At 50.5% G+C, this 21,283-nt stretch overlaps 1 protein-coding gene and 1 long non-coding RNA gene across 3 annotated transcripts in view; both read right to left on the reverse strand.

The window, feature by feature from the left end:
- Positions 1 to 21,283, reverse strand: part of LOC136314345 (uncharacterized) — a 251,799-nt gene that overhangs the window by 55,380 nt on the left and 175,136 nt on the right. The gene's annotated exons all lie outside the window — the stretch shown is intronic.
- The window catches only part of CMTM7 (CKLF like MARVEL transmembrane domain containing 7), a 56,439-nt gene that overhangs the window by 12,484 nt on the left and 22,672 nt on the right, over positions 1 to 21,283 (reverse strand). For both annotated transcript variants that reach the window (XM_066245103.1, XM_066245102.1), the window contains exon 2: positions 1,706 to 1,879. In XM_066245103.1, coding sequence (XP_066101200.1) covers positions 1,706 to 1,879 — 174 coding nt within the window. The remainder of the gene's footprint in view (positions 1 to 1,705; positions 1,880 to 21,283) is intronic.

Genomic DNA, 21,283 nt, shown 5'->3' on the forward strand with positions numbered 1-21,283 from the left:
ATTCCATTTATGTGAAATGTCCAGAGTAGGGAAATTTAGAGAGACAGTGTTAGAGGGAATGAGGGCTAGAAGGTGATAGCTAAAAGACGTGGAGTTTCTTTTTTAGGTGATGTAATGTCCTAAAACTAACTGGTGATGGTTGCAGAGCTCTGGGAATATACTAAAATCCCTTAAAGCATATACTTTATTTATATTTTTTACTTTTATTTTTCAGAGACAGAGATAGAGTCAAAGAGAGAGATAGATAGGGACAGACAGGAACTGAGAGAGATGAGAAGCATCAATCATCAATTTTTCTTTGTGACACCTTAGTTGTTCATTGATTGCTTTCTCATATGTGCCTTGACTGGGGGCCTACAGCAGACCGAGTAACCCCTTGTTTGAGCCAGCGACCTTGGGTCCAAGCTAGTGAGCCTTGCTCAAACCAGATGAGCCTGCGCTCAAGCTGGCGACCTCGGGGTCTTAAACCTGGGTCTTCCGTATCCAGTCCGATGCTCTATCCACTGTGCCACCGCCTGGTCAGGTTAAAGCAGGGGTCGGCAACCTTTTTGGCTGAGAGAGCCATAAACGCCACATATTTTAAAGTGTAATTCCATGAGAGCCATACAACGACCCGTGTACGTTAGGCATTATCCAATAAAAATTTGGTGTTGTCCTGGAGGACAGCTGTGATTGGCTCCAGCTACCCGCAACCATGAACATGAGCGGTAGGAAATGAATGGATGGTAATACATGAGAATGTTTTATATTTTTAACGTTATTATTTTTTAAAAATTTTATTTATTTATTTATTTTTATAGGGACAGAGAGAGAGAGTCAGAGAGAGATAGATAGGGACAGACAGGAACTGAGAGAGATGAGAAGCATCAGTTTTTCGTTGCAACACCTTAAGTGGTTCATTGCTTGCTTTCTCATATGTGCCTTGACCATGGGCCTTCAACAGACTGAGCAACCCCTTGCTCAAGCCAGCGACCTTGGGTCCAAGCTGGTGAGCTTTTTTTTTTTTTTTTTTTTTTTGTTCAAGCCAGATGAGCCTGCGCTCAAGTTGGCAACCTCAGGGTCTTGAACCTGGGTCCTTCCGCATCCCAGTCCGATGCTCTATCCACTGCGCCACCGCCTGGTCAGGCACGTTATTATTATTTTTTTTAAAGATTTGTCTGCAAGCCAGAGCCATCAAAAGAGCCACATCTGGTCAGGTTCCCGACCCCTGGGCTAAAGCATATACTTTAAATGCGTAATTGTATATAGCATGTGAACTATCTATCAATTAAACTGTTTTAAATAATAATATAGTGGGAAGAAAAAACCTGGTGACTTGGAAATCTTTCCTCCGACCCTGCCAGTCCATTTTAGCTGACAAATCATATCGTTCAATATTCACAAGGGCATAAATACCCACCACCTCTATCAGTTTCTTCCTTTCATGTTTCTCCTCCCAACTCACACACACTGCCCACTATCTGCCACTTGAGAAAAGAAACACTGGGGTGAGAGGCAGCGTTTTCTTGTAGCCGGAAGGTGAGTTTTAGAAAGCAGTGGGATGTCAGCAGAGATGTGGATGAAAGAGAGGGAAATTCAGGGCTGAAGCAGCTCAGGATGGTGCAAGGGGTGGGGATGGGCGGACGAGAAGGACTCCATGGGGTCTCAGTGCCCCAGCTCATACCCCGACTTCTGCGGCGAGAACAGGGCCAAGCCACTCCCTTACCGACAGGGGCCAGCTGATGCAGGTGAGCATGCGGTAGAGGCGGAAGAGGTGGACCAGGTAGAAGGCGAGGATCATTATCAAGTTGCAAATGGTGACCACTTCAAAGTATCTGAAGGCACTGTGGCCACTCCACGGAGAGCTCCTCACACAGATGAAGGCAATCAGCAGCGTGACCTGAGACATAAACACAGACACATCAGAGAGATGCCCTCCCCGAGACCGGCGCCCAGGGAACAAACGGCAACAAAACAACTGAAACTCAAACCACAACAGAAAATCGGGCAACTGCTACAATTCAGGTTATTTCCTCACAGATTGGCTGGAAGAGTACAATTTCCTACTGTAGCACAAGCTTTTAAAACACATGCTGGGTGTGACTGCTAACAACAGCAGTGAGTGGCGTTGTCCCCTGAAATCTATGCTGTGCTGGCAGGAGGCCTCTTAGAGGGAGAGGGGACAGGAACGCAGGAAGATACCCAAGCGGGACTGTTCCAGTTATAGTATTTGCCAGACCTCCACAGAGCAAAGATACAGTCACGGCCCTGGCCCGTTGGCTCAGCGGTAGAGCGTCGGCCTGGCGTGCGGGGGACCCGGGTTCGATTCCCGGCCAGGGCACAAGGAGAAGCGCCCATTTGCTTCTCCACCCCCCCTTCCTCTCTGTCTCTCTCTTCCCCTCCCGCAGCCAAGGCTCCATTGGAGCAAAAGATGGCCCGGGCGCTGGGGATGGCTCCTTGGCCTCTGCCCCAGGCGCTAGATTGGCTCTGGTCGCGGCAGAGTGACGCCCCGGAGGGGCAGAGCATCGCCCCCTGGTGGGCAGAGCATCGCCCCTGGTGGGCGTGCCGGGTGGATCCCGGTTGGGCGCATGCGGGAGTCTGTCTGACTGTCTCTCCCCGTTTCCAGCTTCAGAAAAATACAAAAAAACCCCCCCAAACCCCCCCCCCAAAAACAAAGATACAGTCATTGTGATTCTCTACCTTGTATTTGCATATTAGGTTGAACCGAGGAAGTTGCCAATATTTGACTGTGTGAGACCCTCAAAGATGACGATTCATATGTTACAACCCTACCAGTTGACCGTAAGTTACTGTTTCCTGACATCTGACGTACATGATCTCACGGAGGTCTCACAGAAGTCTGCCAGGTAGATGAAACCACCTCCATATTCATATGGGGAAACCGAGGCACACAGGTTCAATAATTAGCCCAAGACTACCCAGTTTGTAAGCAGGAGAGGTGAGATTTGAACCCAAGTTGTCCGATTTCAGGGGCCATGTTCCTCCATGTCGGATACAGTTTTGCCTTCTAAAAATGGAAGCCCTCATCACAAACCAGCAAAAAGGGTGGATGTGTTGTTATCAAATGTACGGGAATCCTGGTTATAAGGGGGTGCTTGCTCACCACTGGGCATGCGGTAAAAACTCACTCATGAAGTCTATTGTTGCATGAATGAATGAATGAACGAACAAATGAATGAGCAGAATTAATCAATTAATGACCTATTAATGAATTAACAGGACAGGTACATTATTAGCAGCATACGAGTACCAGGGGAGAGCAGGCTGGAAGAGGGGAGAGAAGAGTCTGCGTTTCTGTGAAGGCCGCTCAGAGTCCTGTTCACTCTACAGAGGGAATAAGCCAGTAACACACAGGTGTTAAATGTATGGAAAATCTTAGGACCTATTATAAAAGCATAACTAATTTAGGACGAAAATTACTTTATGCTGCTTCTTTACTATAGAACGGTGATTCTCAAAGGGTGTGTGCATGGGTGATTTTGTGTCCCTTGGCAACGTCTGGAGACATCAGAGGCTGCTAAACACCCCACAATGCACAGGACGGACCCATAAAAAGAATTCCCTGGTCTCATAGGTGGCCCACGCTGCTACAGAGAGACCCGGCTGTAGAAAATGTGAGTCTGTAATGAGAATTAAGTCACAAAAGGATCTAACTCTGGTTAAAGTGGTCACAGTGCTCAGAATGCTCTTTTTCCCCCTCACTTCTAGCATGGACCCGGGTCCTTAGTAACACGCACAACAGCTCAAGAAGGACTTGGCCTGAAGCTTAAAGCAGACGTGAAGAATGTTCCGCTTAACAGATCAAAGCAGAGGAGTGTGAACAAGAAGGGACCCTCAGCACTGGCGTATGTCCCTTTGCTAATGAGCAACGTATTTCCATTTCCTCGGTTCCTCTCCAGCCAGTCAGCCATGGTAATACACTGATTCATGCCCCTGAGGTTGTTTCAAAGCCGAAGGGAGGCTTTGCTTCACTCAGGCAGTGTGCGTGCTGGCCGGGGCTTGGTGGGAAGTCTATGTGGGTCTCAGCCCTGCACTGATCCCCTCACACACTGGGGCATTTCTCTGCACCTGATGTAATGCAAAGGTTAGGCTAATTTTTACAACCCTTCATCTGTGACAGAGCAGCTCTGACTCATGGTGACAGAGATGTGGGAGTTTCCCAGTGACTAAAAGGGGCCCGGGTTGGTCTCCCCCTCTGAGCTCCCAGGCTGAGCACGTGCAGTTGGAAGTCCATTGCTGCTCCACCACAAGCTGCCTCAAACCTTTCTGGGAAACTTGCTAGAGAACCTTGTATGGGGTGTCCTCAAGACGGGCCGCCCCCAAATATCCCACAATGTCATATCGATTACTTTGAATGAAGGTGACTTGATAAAGCAGCCAGTGCCAGGAAGGCCACCGTGATTGTCCCTTGTCTCCTTCGGCGCAGGAAAGAAATCTCCCATGTGTAACTTGCCCTCCGGCTCCAGGCGGCAGAGAGAGAAACGACCTTCCAGGGCAAGCTCTTCGGCTTCTATAAACACTTCAGAGTAAACAGGTGACTGGTTCGGTCACTTAGCCTCATTTTATGATCTGAGCATCACATTGAGATTCTCCCGTACGCACGCATAAAATTGTTTTATCTCTTGTGAACCTAATCTTGTGTCAATGTTATTATTACTAGTCCAGCTATAAGAACTAAATAAGGGCAAAGGGGGGATTCTTCCCCTCCCCAACACCCTCGAGGGAAAAATGGAATTCTGAAGTCCAAGATGGACAAGTGCTGGAGAAGACTCAAGAGGCAGTGTGCAGGGGCCGCCTTCCTCTGAGCCGGACAGCAGAGGAATGGTGGGCTTAGGGGCCCTGTCGCCTGCTGCCGGCAGCCTGTGCCCTCAGCAAGCCTGACCCCTCCACGCTCCTGCCAAGTCTGGTGCGCCGAGGGTGCCTGTGTCTGGCTGAAGATGGCACCAGACACCTTTTGTTTTAAGAGCCCTGGGCTGGATGCTTGGCAAGTCACCCAAGCCCACCCTCTCGCACGGGGTTTTTTTTTTTTTTTTGTATTTTTCTGAAGCTGGAAACGGGGAGAGACAGTCAGACAGACTCCTGCATGCGCCCGACCGGGATCCACCCGGCACGCCCACCAGGGGCAACGCTCTGCCCACCAGGGGGCGATGTTCTGCCCCTCCGGGGCGTCGCTCTGCTGCGACCAGAGCCACTCTAGTGCCTGGGGCAGAGGCCAAGGAGCCATCCCCAGTGCCCGGGCCATCTTTGCTCCAATGGAGCCTTGGCTGCGGGAGGGGAAGAGAGAGACAGAGAGGAAGGAGGGGGCGGGGGTGGAGAAGCAAATGGGCGCTTCTCCTATGTGCCCTGGCCGGAAATCGAACCCGGGTCCCCCGCATGCCAGGCCGACGCTCTACCGCTGAGCCAACCGGCCAGGGCCTCCCACGGGTTTTTATTCTGACTGTGGAATCATGTTTCGCTGAGAGAGGCAGGCAGGAGGCGGGGAAGTAACTGATGAAAGGCAACATCAAAAAGTCGCAGGCCCAACTCTAAGAGGTTTTTCTGGAAAAGCCCAGGAGACGCAAGTCAGGCTTGTTCCAAAAGCCAGATGTGACTGAGGAGGCAGTGACTGGAATCTGCGTGGAGACCTGAGGAGCCCGTAAGTGACTGCTTGGCGGTGGGCAGGCCGGAAGGGGAATCCGGAATGTTCCCAACTTTGGCTGAATTCCGCCCTGGGGGTTGGCAGATTTAGCCCTGCTTCCCTGTTAAAGCACCCACCGGTCCTCACCAGGATACAGCCCTGGTGCAATCTCATTAAGCACCCACTGGGAGAGAGAGCCTCCCCTGGGTTACTTCCTCTGCCCCCCCCCCCCCACTCACCAACAGCAGACTTTTGCTACAGGCTTCTTCCCACCCTCTCACCCCCACACCCCTGCACACGGTACTGTTCTGTACTCGAATACAAAAATGTCATAGTAAACACTAGGGACGGGGATCAGCTAGGATCCACTATGCTAGGGGTCCTCGGGTCCAGAGCAGCCAGGTAACGTCCTGGTCTCTGAATCTCACCAGGTGGCAGAAGTCACCTGCAGGATACTGAACACCAGAGCCTACACTGGTCCATGTGGGGAGTGTTTCTGGAAGGCCGTGTAAGAACCTGTGAACACTGCTTGCTTCTGGGGAGAATGAATTATTTAGTAGGTTAAAAAAAATTCGCTTCTTTTGTTCTCGGGTATTATAAAGATCACACATTAAGTTGTAAAGTAGCACATTTCTTTTTATGACATGTCTCAGAGATCTTGAACGGCACATATACAGATCTATGCCTTTCTTTTAATTGGCTGCAGCTTTGTTTGACCCAGGGCTTCTCGGCCTCAGCACTAATGACATTTGGGGCTGTGGGTGGGGAGGGGGGCTGTCTTGGAGAATGTTCAGCAGCCAGGAGCAACAACGAAAAATGTCTCCAGAGTCAAAGGTCTTTGGGGGCCAAAATCGCCTCTGGTTGAGAACCACTACTTTAAACAGTCTTTTAGTAAAGGACGTTTATTACTTCCCCAGTTTCTTACAAATACGGTTTTGCAAAAGTATTCTTGGATGTTTCTGGAAGATTCTTGGGAGTGAAATTACTGTATTTTTTGCTCCATAAGACGCACTACCCCCCAAAAAAAGTGGAGGGGAAAATGCCTGTGCGTCTTATGGAGCAAAAATTACAGTATTCTATTAAATATTTTAACACACCACTTGGTTCAGAATATTTTTTTTCTTATTTTCCTCCTTAAAACCCTAGATGTGTCTTATAGTCAGGTGTGTCTTACGGAGCGAAAAATACAGTAGAGGAAAGCATATTTACATTGAAGAGTTTGATGTTTGCTGCCAAGATGCTATCCAAAAAAGATATGAGTTTCCCTGCACAGGAAATCTTGCCGACACAGATTATCTTCAGTGTTTAAAAAGAATGAAAATAGCCTGACCAGACGGTGGCGCAGTGGATAGAGCATCGGACCAGGATGAGGAAGACCCAGGTTCAAGACCCCGAGGTCGCCAGCTTGAGCACGGGCTCATCTGGTTTGAGCAAAAAGCTCACCAGCTTGAGCCCAAGGTCACTGACTCGAGCAAGGGGTTACTTGGTCTGCTGAAGGCCCACGGTCAAGGCACATATGAGAAAGCAATCAATGAACAACTAAGGTGTTGCAACGCACAATGAAAAACTAATGATTGATGCTTTTCATCTCTCCGTTCCTGTCTATCCCTCTCTCTGACTCGCTCTGTCTCTGTAAAAAAATTAAAAAAATGAAAATAATATCTTCTTATTTAATCTTTATTTCCCTGATTACTAGTTGGTTGAATACCTTTTCATATGTTTATTGGATATTTATCCTGTTTATATTCTTGGCTTATTTCACTATTGTTTGTAGTTTTATTAGGGATTTGAAGAATTCTTTATATTCTGAATATTAACCTACTATCTGTTATATATATTACAAATAATTCTTTCAATCCCTCATTTGCCTTTATTTTCAGTCTCTTTTATTGACCAAAGTTTAATTTTTTTATGCAGTTAAATCTATGCATCATTTTTTAATAGTTTCTGGGTTTTGTGTCTTATTCTCTACTCCAAGATTATAGAACATCCTACATTAAAAAGAAGTGTTAGTTTCCTTTTTTATATGTAAAACTTTCACCTCTTCAAGCGTGTGAGATTTATTTTTGTAGACGGCATGAGCTTGGGCACACAGTAGGATTTTTTTTAAATGAAGATATTTTTAAATTTTTATTTATTTATTTATTTATTTTTACAGAGACAGAGAGTCAGAGAGAGAGATAGGGACAGACAGGAATGGAGAGAGATGAGAAGCATCAATCATTAGTTTTTCTTGTGACACCTTAGTTGTTCATTGATTGCTTTCTCATATGTGCCTTGACCGTGGGCCTTCAGCAGACCGAGTAACCCCTTGCTCGAACCAGTGACCTTGGGTCCAAGCTGGTGAGCTTTGCTCAAACCAGATGAGCCCGCGTTCAAGCTGGCGACCTCAGGGTCTCGAACCTGGGTCCTCCGCATCCCAGTCCAATGTTCTATCCACTGCACCACCGCCTGGTCAGGCGGGCACACAGTAGGATTTTACCTTAACCGAACAGTCAATTGACTGTATAACAGTATTCACTGAACACTGGTTTGAAAGTCTGACTTTTACACAAGTTTCTACCTGCTCGCTTCCCATCTATTGTTCACAGAGCAACCATCAACTTTAAAACTCCTTAAGGCAGGGGTCCCCAAACTTTTTACACAGGGGGCCAGTTCACTGTCCCTCAGACCGTTGAAGTGCCGCCACATACAGTGCTCCTCTCACTGACCACCAATGAAAGAGGTGCCCCTTCTGGAAGTGTGGCGGGGGCCAGATAAATGGCCTCAGGGGGCCGCATGAAGCCCGCAGGCTATAGTTTGGGGACGCCTGCTAAGGCCTTAAAACTTCAATAGTTTCCATACTCTTGAATCAGTTAAAAAGCATTTAATGAGGCCCAAAGGGGCTGCAGGTTCTGTTTCAGCTGCCTCTGCTTCTGGGTACACTCAGCCCTTCAGGAGGGTCCCCAGGTTTCTCCCTTACGGTGCCTTGGCAATCGGTGCTTAGCTCCGTGGTTGCTGGTTAACTACCTATGTGTTTGTTGGTTAACTGTTTACCATCCTTCTCCTGAACTCGAATGCAAGCTCCAGGAGCCTAGGGACCCCGTGTGTTTCACTGTACTCTCTGCTCCCAGCAGCATGCCCTGCACACAGTAGGTACTCAGTTCAACACTGGGTGAACGAATCGTTCCTGGGGTTCTCCTGCCATCCTCTGCCACAGCTCCCTGACACTCTACTGCATAAAAACAAACAACAACAAAAAACCACACCTCTTCCCTTACTGGCCTAGAATCCTTTGAGAAGAGGGTGTGCTTTGTGGTGGAACATATAGATGAATGAATGACTTGTTTTTTTTTGAATGACTGACGTTTGGAGGCTACTCTGGGAACATTTCCAGAGTTGGCCAAACACCTGCCCAGCATTTGGACTCTCCAGAGTGTGTGGGTATGGGTGTAATGCAAGAAGGCCTTCTAGATTCTTAGTACACAATGGAGCCAGAACATTTTCTGCTTGTCACTCAGGCCAGGCCTCAGATCCCTCGTCCCCAACTAATTTTTCACAACAGTTGCAGCCCGTCTGCCTGCGCAGCAATCACGCCACCCACGTCATCACTGCTCCTCACTGGCAGAGGTCATCAGGTCACACTGAGGAAGACCGGGCCGGAAAGCACGACCCATCAAAAATGTCACTGTATCTAAGAGGTGAGACGCGCCACTGACAGTCATGCCAACTTGGTGGTTTGGTGCTTATGTTGAACGAAACTGAAACCACAAATTTTTGTCTGCAACAGGTAATGGGGTTCTCTATCTTGTATCTCAATATCTGGTTCAATTTCCTGGTCCCTCATTTCAAGAGAACAAAAGCAGCAGCCTCTGCCTCTCACCCCTGCCATTCCTGGGGGAAGACATACTGCTTTGTGTGTGTAAGGAAGAGTGAGAAGACAGGACGGTGGCCGGGAGACCCCCCCCCCCCCAGGAGACTTCTGGAGGACAGAGGACCCCGGTGGGAACTAAGACAACGTGGGGACACCACAGGGAATGTGAGGGTTGAACCCCAAAGAGAGGAGGCAACACGGCTGCTCGGTGTAAAGAAGAGCAAAGGTGATCACTAACACTGCTTCAGCGCTCACTGTGCAGCAAGCTCTGAGTGCTTTACAGGCGCCTGCCTGTTTTATCCTCACAAAAATCTACAATGCACGTGCCATTATTCTCCCCACTTCACAAGAAGGGAGTGGAGGGCAGAGACTGGAAGCGATTTGCACCGATCATACAAGTAAGGAGTCTGGAGCCAGGGGATGGACCAAGCCAAGCAGTCTGGGGCGGGGGGGGGGGGGGGGGGAATCCTCTGGTTGCTATGGCAACGATCATCCTGGCTCTGAATCTGTGACTCCCAAGGGCACCCCAGCCTCAACACTGGTTACTAGACGTATGTGAGCAAAGTGAACAGGACAGAGAGGAATGAGGGGGCAGATGTCCTGAGGTCAGTGCCCTGAAACCCCCAAGGGGTAAAGGAAGCATTAGCCAAGGCAGGGCAAGAGGAGTGGAAGCTCAGGGAGTGAACTGGGAGCCATGAGGAGTTAGGAGTGGAGAGAATCAACAGGAACAAGCACGTGCTGAACACCCACTAGGCAGCAGGCGGTGAGATACTAGCTCATGTCATCCAACAGCAGTGCCACCAGGGCCAGGTGGTGCTGTGCCCAGCTCACAGAACTGATGAAGGGAAGGACCAGGGGTGGGTCACTTGCCCAAGGAAGGTCACACAGCGGGTAGGCAGTAGACCCAAGAAACAAAGTCAAGTCTACCTGACTCTCGCGACTCTGTGAAGAGCGAGTGTGTTACACAGGGATGAGCGCACACCCAATCCATAAGCTCACACATATTTTTCCTTTTCAAACAGAGGATCACACTGTATAGATAGTTATATACTCTGCTTTTTTAAAGTATAAATATTTTATCACTGGTAGATGCCGCACATCAATTATTCTACTTCAGAGAGAGCCATTATCATTGCCCGGCAAGCTATTTTACCTGCAATTTTTTTTCATTGATTTTACAAAGAGGGGAGAGAGCGAGAAAGGCAGAGGAGGAGGAGCGGGAAGCATCACATAGTTGCTTCTCATGTGTGCCTTGTCCGGGCAAGCCCAGGGTTTGGAACCAGCGACCTCAGCATTCCAGGTCCAGGTCGACGCATTATCCACTGCGCCACCACAGGTCAGGCTTACCTGTTATTTTCAACTGTCTGTCATCCCTTGAACCTAAGCCCCATGATGATGGGGACTTTGATCTGTTGTGTTCACTGTCGTTTCTCCAGTGCCCAATGGTACATGGGTTCTCCACTGATATTCGTTGAATAAATAAAGGAACAGATGAATGAATGCAATTATATGTGCATTTCCTGAGGGCCTTCTGTGTTCCAGGCACTGAGCAGGGCCACATTCCTGCTGGTTCCTGCCTCATGTGTAGAGGGCAGAGATAGGTGAGTAGAGGAAGGTGCACCATCACCCTGGAGAGGTCCGACCTGCAACCTGCAGGAGCTGACAGCAGCGGGCACACGGGCAGGGACCACGACTACTCCCCTGTTGTGTCCCAGAGCCCAGCACGGAGGAGGCTGTCGATAATATACGCGGACTTGAATTTGGGGTTGGACTTGATTCTCAAAGCACCCAGTATAGGCCCTGGCCGGTTGGCTCAGTGGTAGAGCGTCGGCCTGGCGTGCAGAAGTCCCGGGTTCGATTCCCGGCCAGGGCACACAGGAGAAGCGCCCATCTGCTTCTCCACCCCTCCCCCTCTCCTTCCTCTTTGTCTCTCTCTTCCCCTCCCGCAGCCGAGGCTCCATTGGAGCAAAGATGGCCCGGGCGCTGAGGATGGCTCCTTGGCCTCTGCCCCAGGCGCTAGAGTGGCTCTGGTCGCGACAGAGCGACACCCCGGATGGGCAGAGCATCGCCCCCTGGTGGGCGTGCCGGGTGGATCCCGGTCGGGCGCATGCGGGAGTCTGACTGTCTCTCCCCGTTTCCAGCTTCAGAAAAATACAAAAAAAAATAAAATAAAATAAAAATTAAAAAAAGCACCCAGTATAAAATGGCCTGTGGGCGGAGTGCTGCCTCTTTTCTGTAGTCACTTCCCCTCGGGCCCTCTGGGGCTTATGGGGTGGGGGTGGGAGACACAGGGCTTGCTGTTAGGCCCAAGCAGAAGATGGGCTGCCTGAGCAGGTGCCGCCATGACAAGCACATGGGGTGCCCAGCAACCGAGGCTTGTGCTGAAATGTTTATGGATGAGAGAAAGCACGGCAGGGGATTTGCTGCACGATAACATGGGAGCCAATGGGCCCGTGGGGGTCTTTCGGGGGTGACGGAAATGTGCTACAATCGGATATGGTGATGGCTGCACAACTCTGTCAACTGACTAAAAACCACTGGACTGCACCCTTAGAACTACTGTCTCTTACGGTTTGTATATTACATGTACACATGTAACCTCGAGTAAGTTGTTAAACATTGATTTGGGGGGGTTAAGTGGGTGGGTAACCTTTCAACAAGGAGTGGACAGTGGGTGAGGAACACATAAGGGACCATTGTGCTGTCCTCTCTCCTTTTGCCTGTGTTTGTAGTTTTCCATAATGAAAGAGTTAAAATGCACAATGCCCAACAAGCTCAGAGAAATACCACTGCCATTAAGGAGGAGAGCCGAGGGAGAATGAACCCAGACTTGCAGTCATCACTCTTACTGGACAGGCAAGTGAAAGTTAGGAAATCATTTTTATTTTTAAAACTACAAAGCAGTCACTGCACTGCATGAGCAATTCAGGAAGTATGACACCACCATGGGGCTCTGTCCAAGAGCACTCGACAATTTTTGGTTCCTTCCAATACACTGAATGAAAGTGCAACAGTTCACGTTCCGACCACAGCCAGACCAAGCGAGAGGTTCTAGTCACAAGTCACCAGTGCAGACACCAGGGCAGAGTCTAGGGGACAGTGTGTCTGGTGTCGACAAGCACACTGGTGTCTCCATGGGGTCACAGGCAGGCCACGGGTGGACAGCTGTTGCCTATAGCTTTCCACAACAATGGTGCAAGGTGGGCTTGGGTCGAACACAACTTGTCTGACTGCAAAGAACAGAGGGACATTCTGGAGCAATGTTTTCCCAGGATTGACTGGAAAAACACCCAAGCTGCTTTAATCAAATAGGTGGGGGCATGTGGGGAGCATATACAAAACCCTGACATGTTGGCCCTGGCCGGTTGGCTCAGCGGTAGAGCGTCCGCCTGGCGTGCGGGGGGGGGGGGGGGGGGGGGTCCGGGTTCAATTCCCGGCCATGGCGCACAGGAGAAGCGCCCATTTGCTTCTCCACCCCCACCCTCCTTCCTCTCTGTCTCTCTCTCTTCCCCTCCCGCAGCCGAGGCTCCATTGGAGCAAAGATGGCCCGGGCGCTGGGAATGGCTCCTTGGCCTCTGCCCCAGGCGCTAGAGTGGCTCTGGTCGCAGCAGAGCGACGCCCTGGAGGGGCAGAGCATCGCCCCCTGGTGGGCAGAGCGTCGCCCCTGGTGGGCGTGCTGGGTGGATCCCGGTCGGGCGCATGCGGGAGTCTGTCTGACTGTCTCTCCCCGTTTCCAACTTCAGAAAAATACAAAAAACAAAAAAACAAAAAACAAAACCCTGACATGTCTAGAAATGCATGGTATAATTTAAAAAGCCCAATAAGGATCCCACATGAGCAGAAAAGGAGTGAAAAGTCCTTACACTAAGGGAGACTGATTCCTTCCAGCCAAACCCAGGCAGCTGGACTCCTGGTTAGCTGCTGCAGCACACCTCACTGAATTCCTTTCCAAATCTTTCCTCTGCCTAAACCTCACAGACACCCTTGGCTTCCTGCCCTCTTTTTTTTTTTTTTTTTTTCATTTTTCTGAAGCTGGAAACAGGGAGAGACAGTCAGACAGACTCCCGCATGCGCCCGACCGGGATCCACCCGGTACGCCCACCAGGGGCGACGCTCTGCCCACCAGGGGGCGATGCTCTGCCCATCCTGGGCGTCGCCATATTGCGACCAGAGCCACTCTAGCGCCTGGGGCAGAGGCCAAGGAGCCATCCCCAGTGCCCGGGCCATCTTTGCTCCAATGGAGCCTCGGCTGCGGGAGGGGAAGAGAGAGACAGAGAGGGAAAGCGTGGCGGAGGGGTGGAGAAGCAAATGGGCGCTTCTCCTGTGTGCCCTGGCCGGGAATCGAACCCGGGTCCTCCGCACGCTAGGCCGACGCTCTACGGCTGAGCCAACCGGCCAGGGCGCTTCCTGCCCTCTTGGTAGTCAACCTGGTCCCTACCGCCCACTAGGGGTGCGTTCCAGCTTTCATGGTGGGCGGTAGCAGAGCAACCAAAGTATAAATAAGAAGATAGATTTAACTATAGTAAGTTGCTTTATAAAATTTATTCTGCCAAACTTAGCAAAAATCTGACATAAAGTACTTGGTAAGTAATTATTATTATATGCTTTAACTTGCTGTAACTTTGCTTTATAAATTTTATAAAGAAAAGTTATTTCCCTACTTTATAAATCACCATTACTGTGGAATCGGTGGGCAGTTAGAAAATTTTACTACTAACAGAGATACAAAAGTGGGCGGTAGGTATAAAAAGGTTGATTACGCCCTGGCTGGTTGGCTCAGCGGTAGAGCGTCGGCCTAGCGTGCGGAGGACCCGGGTTCGATTCCCGGCCAGGGCACACAGGAGAAGCGCCCATTTGCTTCTCCACCTCTCCGCCGCGCCTTCCTCTCTGTCTCTCTCTTCCCCTCCCGCAGCCAAGGCTCCACTGGAGCAAAGATGGCCCGGGCGCTGGGGTTGGCTCTGTGGCCTCTGCCTCAGGCGCTAGAGTGGCTCTGGTCGCAACATAGCGATGCCCAGGATGGGCAGAGCATCGCCCCCTGGTGGGCAGAGCGTAGCCCCTGGTGGGCGTGCCGGGTGGATCCCGGTCGGGCGCATGCGGGAGTCTGTCTGACTGTCTCTCCCTGTTTCCAGCTTCAGAAAAATGAAAAAAAAGAAAAAAAAAAAAAAGGTTGATTACCCCTGCTCTAGAGGCTAAACAGCCTCTTAAACCCTTTCTGGCCTGACCAGGCGGTGGCGCAGTGGATAGAGCATTGGACTGGGATGCCGATGACCCAGGTTCAAGACCCCGAGGTCACCAGCTTGAGTGCAGGCTCATCTGGTTTGAGCAAAGCTCACCAGCTTGGACCCAAGGTCGCTGGCTCGAGCAAGGGGTTACTCTGTCTGCTGAAGGCCCACAGTCAAGGCACATATGAGAAAGCAATCAATGAATAACTAAGGTGTCACAACAAAAAACTTATGATTGATGCTTCTCATCTCTCTGTCCCCGTCTATCCCTCTCTCTGACTGTCTCTCTGTCTCTGTAAAAAAACAAACAAAAAAACCCTTTCCGACAGTCCACCAGAATGCATGTTTGTTTATGTGTTTTGCTTTACCTCTGTGAGAGGACCTGCTTGGTACTGCAGTGGGGAACTGCAGGGGAAACTCAAGGCAAGGCAGGTGCTCCAGAACATTCTGGTCTCTGAGGCTGCAGGGAGCAGGCCACCCACTCAGGTCACCTTGTGAGGGGCACAGGGAGCTCCTCTCCGGTGGGCGTTCCTCACCGCTCAGGGCCCAGCTCACCGGTGGGCACCCTTCCCCCCAGGCCCTGCCCCGAGTTCCAGGGCTGAGCCCCACTCAGGTCACCTCTCTGCAGGGAGCAGGCCACCCACTCAGGTCACCTTGTGAGGGGCACAGGGAGCTCCTCTCTGGCGGGCGTTCCTCACTGCTCAGGGCCCAGCTCACCGGTGGGCACCCTTCCGCCAGGCCCTGCCCCGAGTTCCAGGACTGAGCCCCTCTCACCTCTCAGGCCACCTCTCTGCGGGGAGCAGGCCCATGTTCTCCCCAAACAGCCACAGCAACACTTCCAGTCTCACGTGCTCCTCCGAGCCTGCTGCTCCCATCAAGCAGCAGCATCTCCTTCCTTTCCCCTGGAACCAGGGCAGCCCTGGTGGCTGCCTAGAACGTGGAGCAAGTGACACTGGCCAGGTCACTGACCTCCGTACAACTTCCTCTGGCCCTTTGTCTCGGGGCGCTTACGCTGGGAACCGCCCAATGCGTTAGAGGAAGTGCAGATCACTGGTAGAGGCCGCATCTACGTGTCCCGCCAGCAGCCCCAGCCAAGGGCCCCGGCCAAGTCAGCGTCAGCTGCGGCATGGGGGCAAGGGAGCTTCCGCCCACCCAGCCCCAGCTGCAAGGCTCCCAGCAGAGGCCCTGTCACCGGTGGAGCCCACACGCCCTCCTCACCTGGGATTCCTGACCCGCAGAATTTGTGAGCATAGTAAGTGGTTGCTTTTACCCCACCACATTTTGCAGTAATTCGATAGCAACCACAGTAGCTGGAGTGGGCACTTAAAAAAAGGTCCTGCTTGGTCTGTTTTGAAAGTTGCACATGAATTGTTCTGGGTTTCATGTTTTGATTCTTTGAACAGAGAAGTTGTCCAGAGGGCAGTGATGAGCCCAGGGGAGAGAGACAGACATCTTGTGACCTGCACCTGGGACTCTCCATTAAAAATGTCCCTTCAGCAGAGATGCTCTTGGGGCAGACTCAGCTGAAAGGCAGCCGCCTCTGAGAACACTGAGAACACATTACCGAATATTACATAATGAGACGCGCGGTGGGAGACGTGACAACGCCCACCTCCATCTGGTATCGCTGGGGGTGCGCACCCTGAGCCGTCTGCAGACCAGAGGCACTGATGGGCTGACACGGCTGAGGCTGGGGGCTCTGGGCTTGCTTTAGGTAAAAGTCAGAAGCAACTTTTTTTTTTTTTTTTTTTTTTTTTACAGAGACAGAGAGAGAGTCAGAGAGAGGGACAGACAGGGACAGACAGACAGGAACAAAGAGAGATGAGAAGCATCAATCATCAGTTTTTCCTTGCGACACCTTAGTTGTTCATTGATTGCTTTCTCATATGTGCCTTGACTGTGGGCCTTCAGCAGACCGAGTAACTCCTTGCTCGAGCCAGCGACCTCGAACCTGTGTCCTCCGCATCCCAGTCTGATGCTCTATCCATTGCAACACTGCCTGGTCAGGCCGAAGCAACTTTTAAAGAGCTCTTGGTTTGGGCTTCACAGTAGCCATGGAGTCCAAGAGGGGTAAGGAGGACAAGAACTGCTTTCTCGCAGCCCCACCCCTGAGCAGCTCAGTTGGGAGAATCATTTATGGATGTGACAACCCTCCCCACAGAGCTGCGGCACAGGCAGGCTCTTCCGAGCTTGGTGAGCTCATACCGCCTAATGTGTGCTTTGTGATGTCATCCTCTCACCATTTTCCTCCATGCAAGCCACGAGTCCGCTGGTCCCAGAAGGATGAAAGACACACGGACAGGGCTGAGTCACTCCAGGTACCCCAGCCCAGATCACGTGACAGGAGCCAACCCCCAGACATGGAAGCAAGACGAGTTTGTGATTACCAGAGCGCACCCCAGGTGACTGCAGTCATGCGAACAATGAACCCTTAGTTTTGTTTGTTTGTTTTTTTAAATCAATCTTGTTGCCTTTTTTTTTAATTGATTGATTTTAGTGAGAGAGGCAGGGAGAGAGACAACGAGCTGTTCCTGTATGTACCCTGACCGGGGATCGAACCGGCAGCCTCTGCGCTTCCAGATGATGCTTTTAACCAACTGAGCCACCTGGCCAGGGGTGAACCCTTAGGTTTTATGACTGTCTGTCATGCAGTGAAAGCTAACTGATAAATCCGTTTTCAGAATTTCCCTGGTTTCCCAGTCAGGCAACCCTAGTTTTTCAAGCAGAAGGAAGAATCAAGTTGCTTACTCAGTGACTATATATGAATACCAACCGTGTGCCCAGCCCCGTGCTTAGAACTAGCCGTACAAGGTTATGCCAGTTTCCATCTTGCCAAAGACAATCCTAAGGAAATCTCGATGCATGAGAAATAGTTGTGCTGCTCAGTACTCTGGCCACTGTCCTGGGGAAATAAATATAAGGAGCAGCTAGAGGGCCAGTCTCAGCAGGAGGCCTGGCATCCAGCCCTGGGCACTTGCCAGAAGTCAGTGCCTGTTAAATGTGGGAATGTGGGCGTGGGGCGCCTTGATTAGAAACCCAGGCAGCATAATGCCAAGTCAGTGCCAGATTGGGGAAGAAATTAGTCTGGGATAAAAAGTAACAAAGCAAGTACACAGGAATCATTAAGGGCTTATAAGCATGTGTCACTGATGGAAAACCACAGTGGTTAAACATGTGTGCTTGACATATGGTACGTGGTGAGGAGCGGAGAAGGAAGTCCGACTGTTGGCCAATGGTTGGCCTCTGATCAGAATGAGGACGGCTGAATGGGAGTGAACGGCATGGCAGGCAACCCCCGTAGGTCAAATAGTCATTTCACAAACACAATTTCTAGTGGGCCTGTTAACCTCCCTGGGCCTCAGTTTCCTCACCTTTAAAATGGTGATGATAGCCTGACCAGGCGGTGGAGCAGTGGATGGAGCGTTGGACTGGGATGCGAAAGGGCCCATGTTCGAGACCCCAAGGTCGCCAGCTTGAGCGTGGGCCCATCTGGTTTGAGCAAAAGCTCACCGGCTTGAGCCCAGGGTCGCTGGCTCAAGCAGGGGGTTACACGGTCTGCTGAAGGCCCACGGTCAGGGCATATATGGGAGGGCAATCAATGAACAACTAAGGTGTTGCAACACGCAACGAAAAACTAATGACTGATGCTTCTCATCTCTCCGTTCCTGTCTGTCTGTCCCTGTCTATCCCTCTCTCTGACTCTCTGTCTCTGTGAAAAAAATAATAATAATAATAAAATAAAATGGTGATGATAATGAAACCTGTCGCACAGAGTGGATATGAGGATTAAATGAGCTGATTCGGGCAAAACATTTAGAACAGCCTGGTACTGCTCAACAAATGTTAGGTATTAAAACTCCTCTCAGGGGGCTGCCAGGACGGGTGGCATGGGGTAACATTTGAGCAGCTCGTAGCACCGAGTAGCACTCAGTGGTTCTTCTGAGTGCAGTGACTTGTCACCAGGAGATGAGCACAATGTGAGGGCAGCTTAGACAGAGGCCCAGTCCTAAAAGGTAAGGAGCTTCTGACCCAGACACAGGTACCTTAAAAGAAAACAGGACAAACACAGTCAGGGAGGGACAATTTGTGAGGAAGGATGTTTGGAGGAGGGAGAAGGTCTGTGGCCCTTGAGTGGGTCTGAACACATGCAGAATGGAAAATGGAGGCTCCCAGCAGAGGGCACAAGGCAAAGGAAGGTACTGGAGTGGAAAACCACAGGGCGTATTTGGGAACTGGTGCGCTGTCCATTTTAGGCAAACCCTGCGCCTGGGTGAGGGGGTGCAATGGGAACAAAGATGGCAGGGAGCAGTGGGCATCGGAGTCCAGGCTGAGAAAGGAGACAGGATTGGTGGGAAGCGGGGAGCCAGTGACAGTCACTGGGAAGAAAAGAGCCTTTAGCAGAACTGCACTTCGGGAAAATGAATGACCAGGTGGACGGAGATGGGGAGAAGAGACTCCGAGGTCGGATAGGAGGAGGCGGTGTCAGTCCTCGCAAGGTAAAGAGGACTCGAGTGACGCAGCAGCCCGAGGAGGAGGCGCAGGGCGCATGCGTGTCCCAGGGCCGCCTGCAGGGACCCAGGCTGGCCTCCTCCCTCCATACTCATACTTGATACCCACAGCGGGTGGGGCCGAGAGGAATCTCCCTTTGCTCGGTAGGGAGGAAGCTGCCTCAGATTCCTCAGACTGCTGAAGGCTCACTCAAAATGAGCCAGCAATTCCACGTGTCCAGACATTACCGCATACAAACCACTGATTAAAGAAAAAAGCAGCGGGCCTCACCCCTTCCGCAGGCCATTAGGTGCCGCCCTCCTCTGCACTGGACCCAGCTGTGGGAGCAGATCCCAGAGAGGACCTATGCCCCCTGAACGCTGGCTGCCCAGGCCTCTAGGGGACAAAATACCTGCCATGGAGGACCGCCCCCTTCAGACAGACCCGCCCCGTTCTTCCTCCCTCCCCAGCTACCTGTTCTCAGTTCAAAGGCACAACCACAGAGACCTGACCTGTGTCCCCCTGGTTCAGAAGTCATTTCAGGACACAGGCCCTTTTCTGATGTCCGCACTGTTCTTTGTTCTCTCACTTCTGAGTCACCTGAGTGCCAGGTAAAAACAAAGACCTCCCTTCAGAAAGTTCCCCATGCCCTTGGTCTTCACGCATTAAAAATAAGCTGGTAAGGCTGGAGCCAGGGCGCTAGGCATTTCCCCTCCCCTGCCCTGCAGGGTCACGCTGGGGCCTCCCTGCTGCAGGGACAGCCCCCCACGGTAAGACAGAGGGCCTTTCAGTCCCCAGGAAGCAGCCCCGCTTCTGCCCTGTCTGGTTGCCTTTGGAGGAAGCCTGATCAAAAGGTTCGTGCTACACAGAGCCCCCTCTCATGCACCTGCTCACGGGGAACTAGACCACGCAGGTAAATCCCACACACATTCACTGTGCTCCTAGGGGCATTTAGCGGGACCTCAGTAAGGGAAGACGGGTCGACCTGAATCCAGCCACTGGACTCAAATGCTTCTTCTTTAATTCTGTTTCTGAATTGAGTTGCATAACTTTATGCTTTCCTAACATGTAACCCCAGTCAAATCCCAGCAGACTTTTTGGGTAGATATTAATAAACCGATTCTAACATTTATTTGGAAAGGCAAAGGGGTTACCAGGTAGGGACAGCGGTTGACTACAAAGTGACAAAATGGGAATTTGGGAGGGGGGGTTTGTGATGAGGTTGTGGTGATGGATATAGGATTCTATGTATTTACTAAAATGCACAGAATGGTTCCAAAAGTTGTGACATTGTGTTTATGGTGGTGCATATTTCTGTGAATATATTTAAAAGCATTGAACTGTATGCTTTGAATGAATAAACCATATGGTACATGACTTATATCACAACAAAACTGTTACCAAGAAAAAAGAAAAATCTTTTTGGAAAAAAAAACTAAAAAAAAAAAAAAAAAAAAAAAAGATGGTCTGATGACACTGTCAAAACAGAGTAAAAGTTCGTGGCAATGAGATGAAATTGAGAGGCGCCAGCCCTCACTGCACTATGTAAAAACCTCATGGTGGCATTTACACAGGGGTTTTTTTTGTTTGTTTGTTTTTTTATTTTATTTATTTTTATTCATTTTAGAGAGGAGAGAGAAAGGGGGGGAGAGAGAGAGAGAGAGAGAGAGGAGAGAGACAGAGGAGAAGGTGGGGAGGAGCTGGAAGCATCAACTCCCATATGTGCCTTGACCAGGAAAGCCCAGGGTTTCAAACCGGCGACCTCAGCATTTCCAGGTCGATGCTTTATCCACTGCGCCACCATAGGTCAGGCCTACACAGGAGTTTTTTAGAACTCTGATTTTATCTGCCCTGAAATTTCCTGAAACCAACAGAACAACTTTTCAGAAAAGTTCCTAACGTAGGAATAGCACAGCCCCCTAAACTCACAGTTCATCGACACCAGTGCCCGGGCTTTTTTGAACCTGCCAAGTAATTCATGTTCTGACCTTGTACATTCCCACATATACAGGATGGGGAAAAGTACATTTCCAGTTGTGAAGCGCAAAACACAGTTTATTCGTGTATTACTATTTATTAATTATTGTTATTTTCCATATGAAC

This window comes from Saccopteryx bilineata, chromosome 10 (genome assembly GCF_036850765.1).
Source record: "Saccopteryx bilineata isolate mSacBil1 chromosome 10, mSacBil1_pri_phased_curated, whole genome shotgun sequence".
Taxonomy (NCBI): Eukaryota; Metazoa; Chordata; class Mammalia; order Chiroptera; family Emballonuridae; genus Saccopteryx; species Saccopteryx bilineata.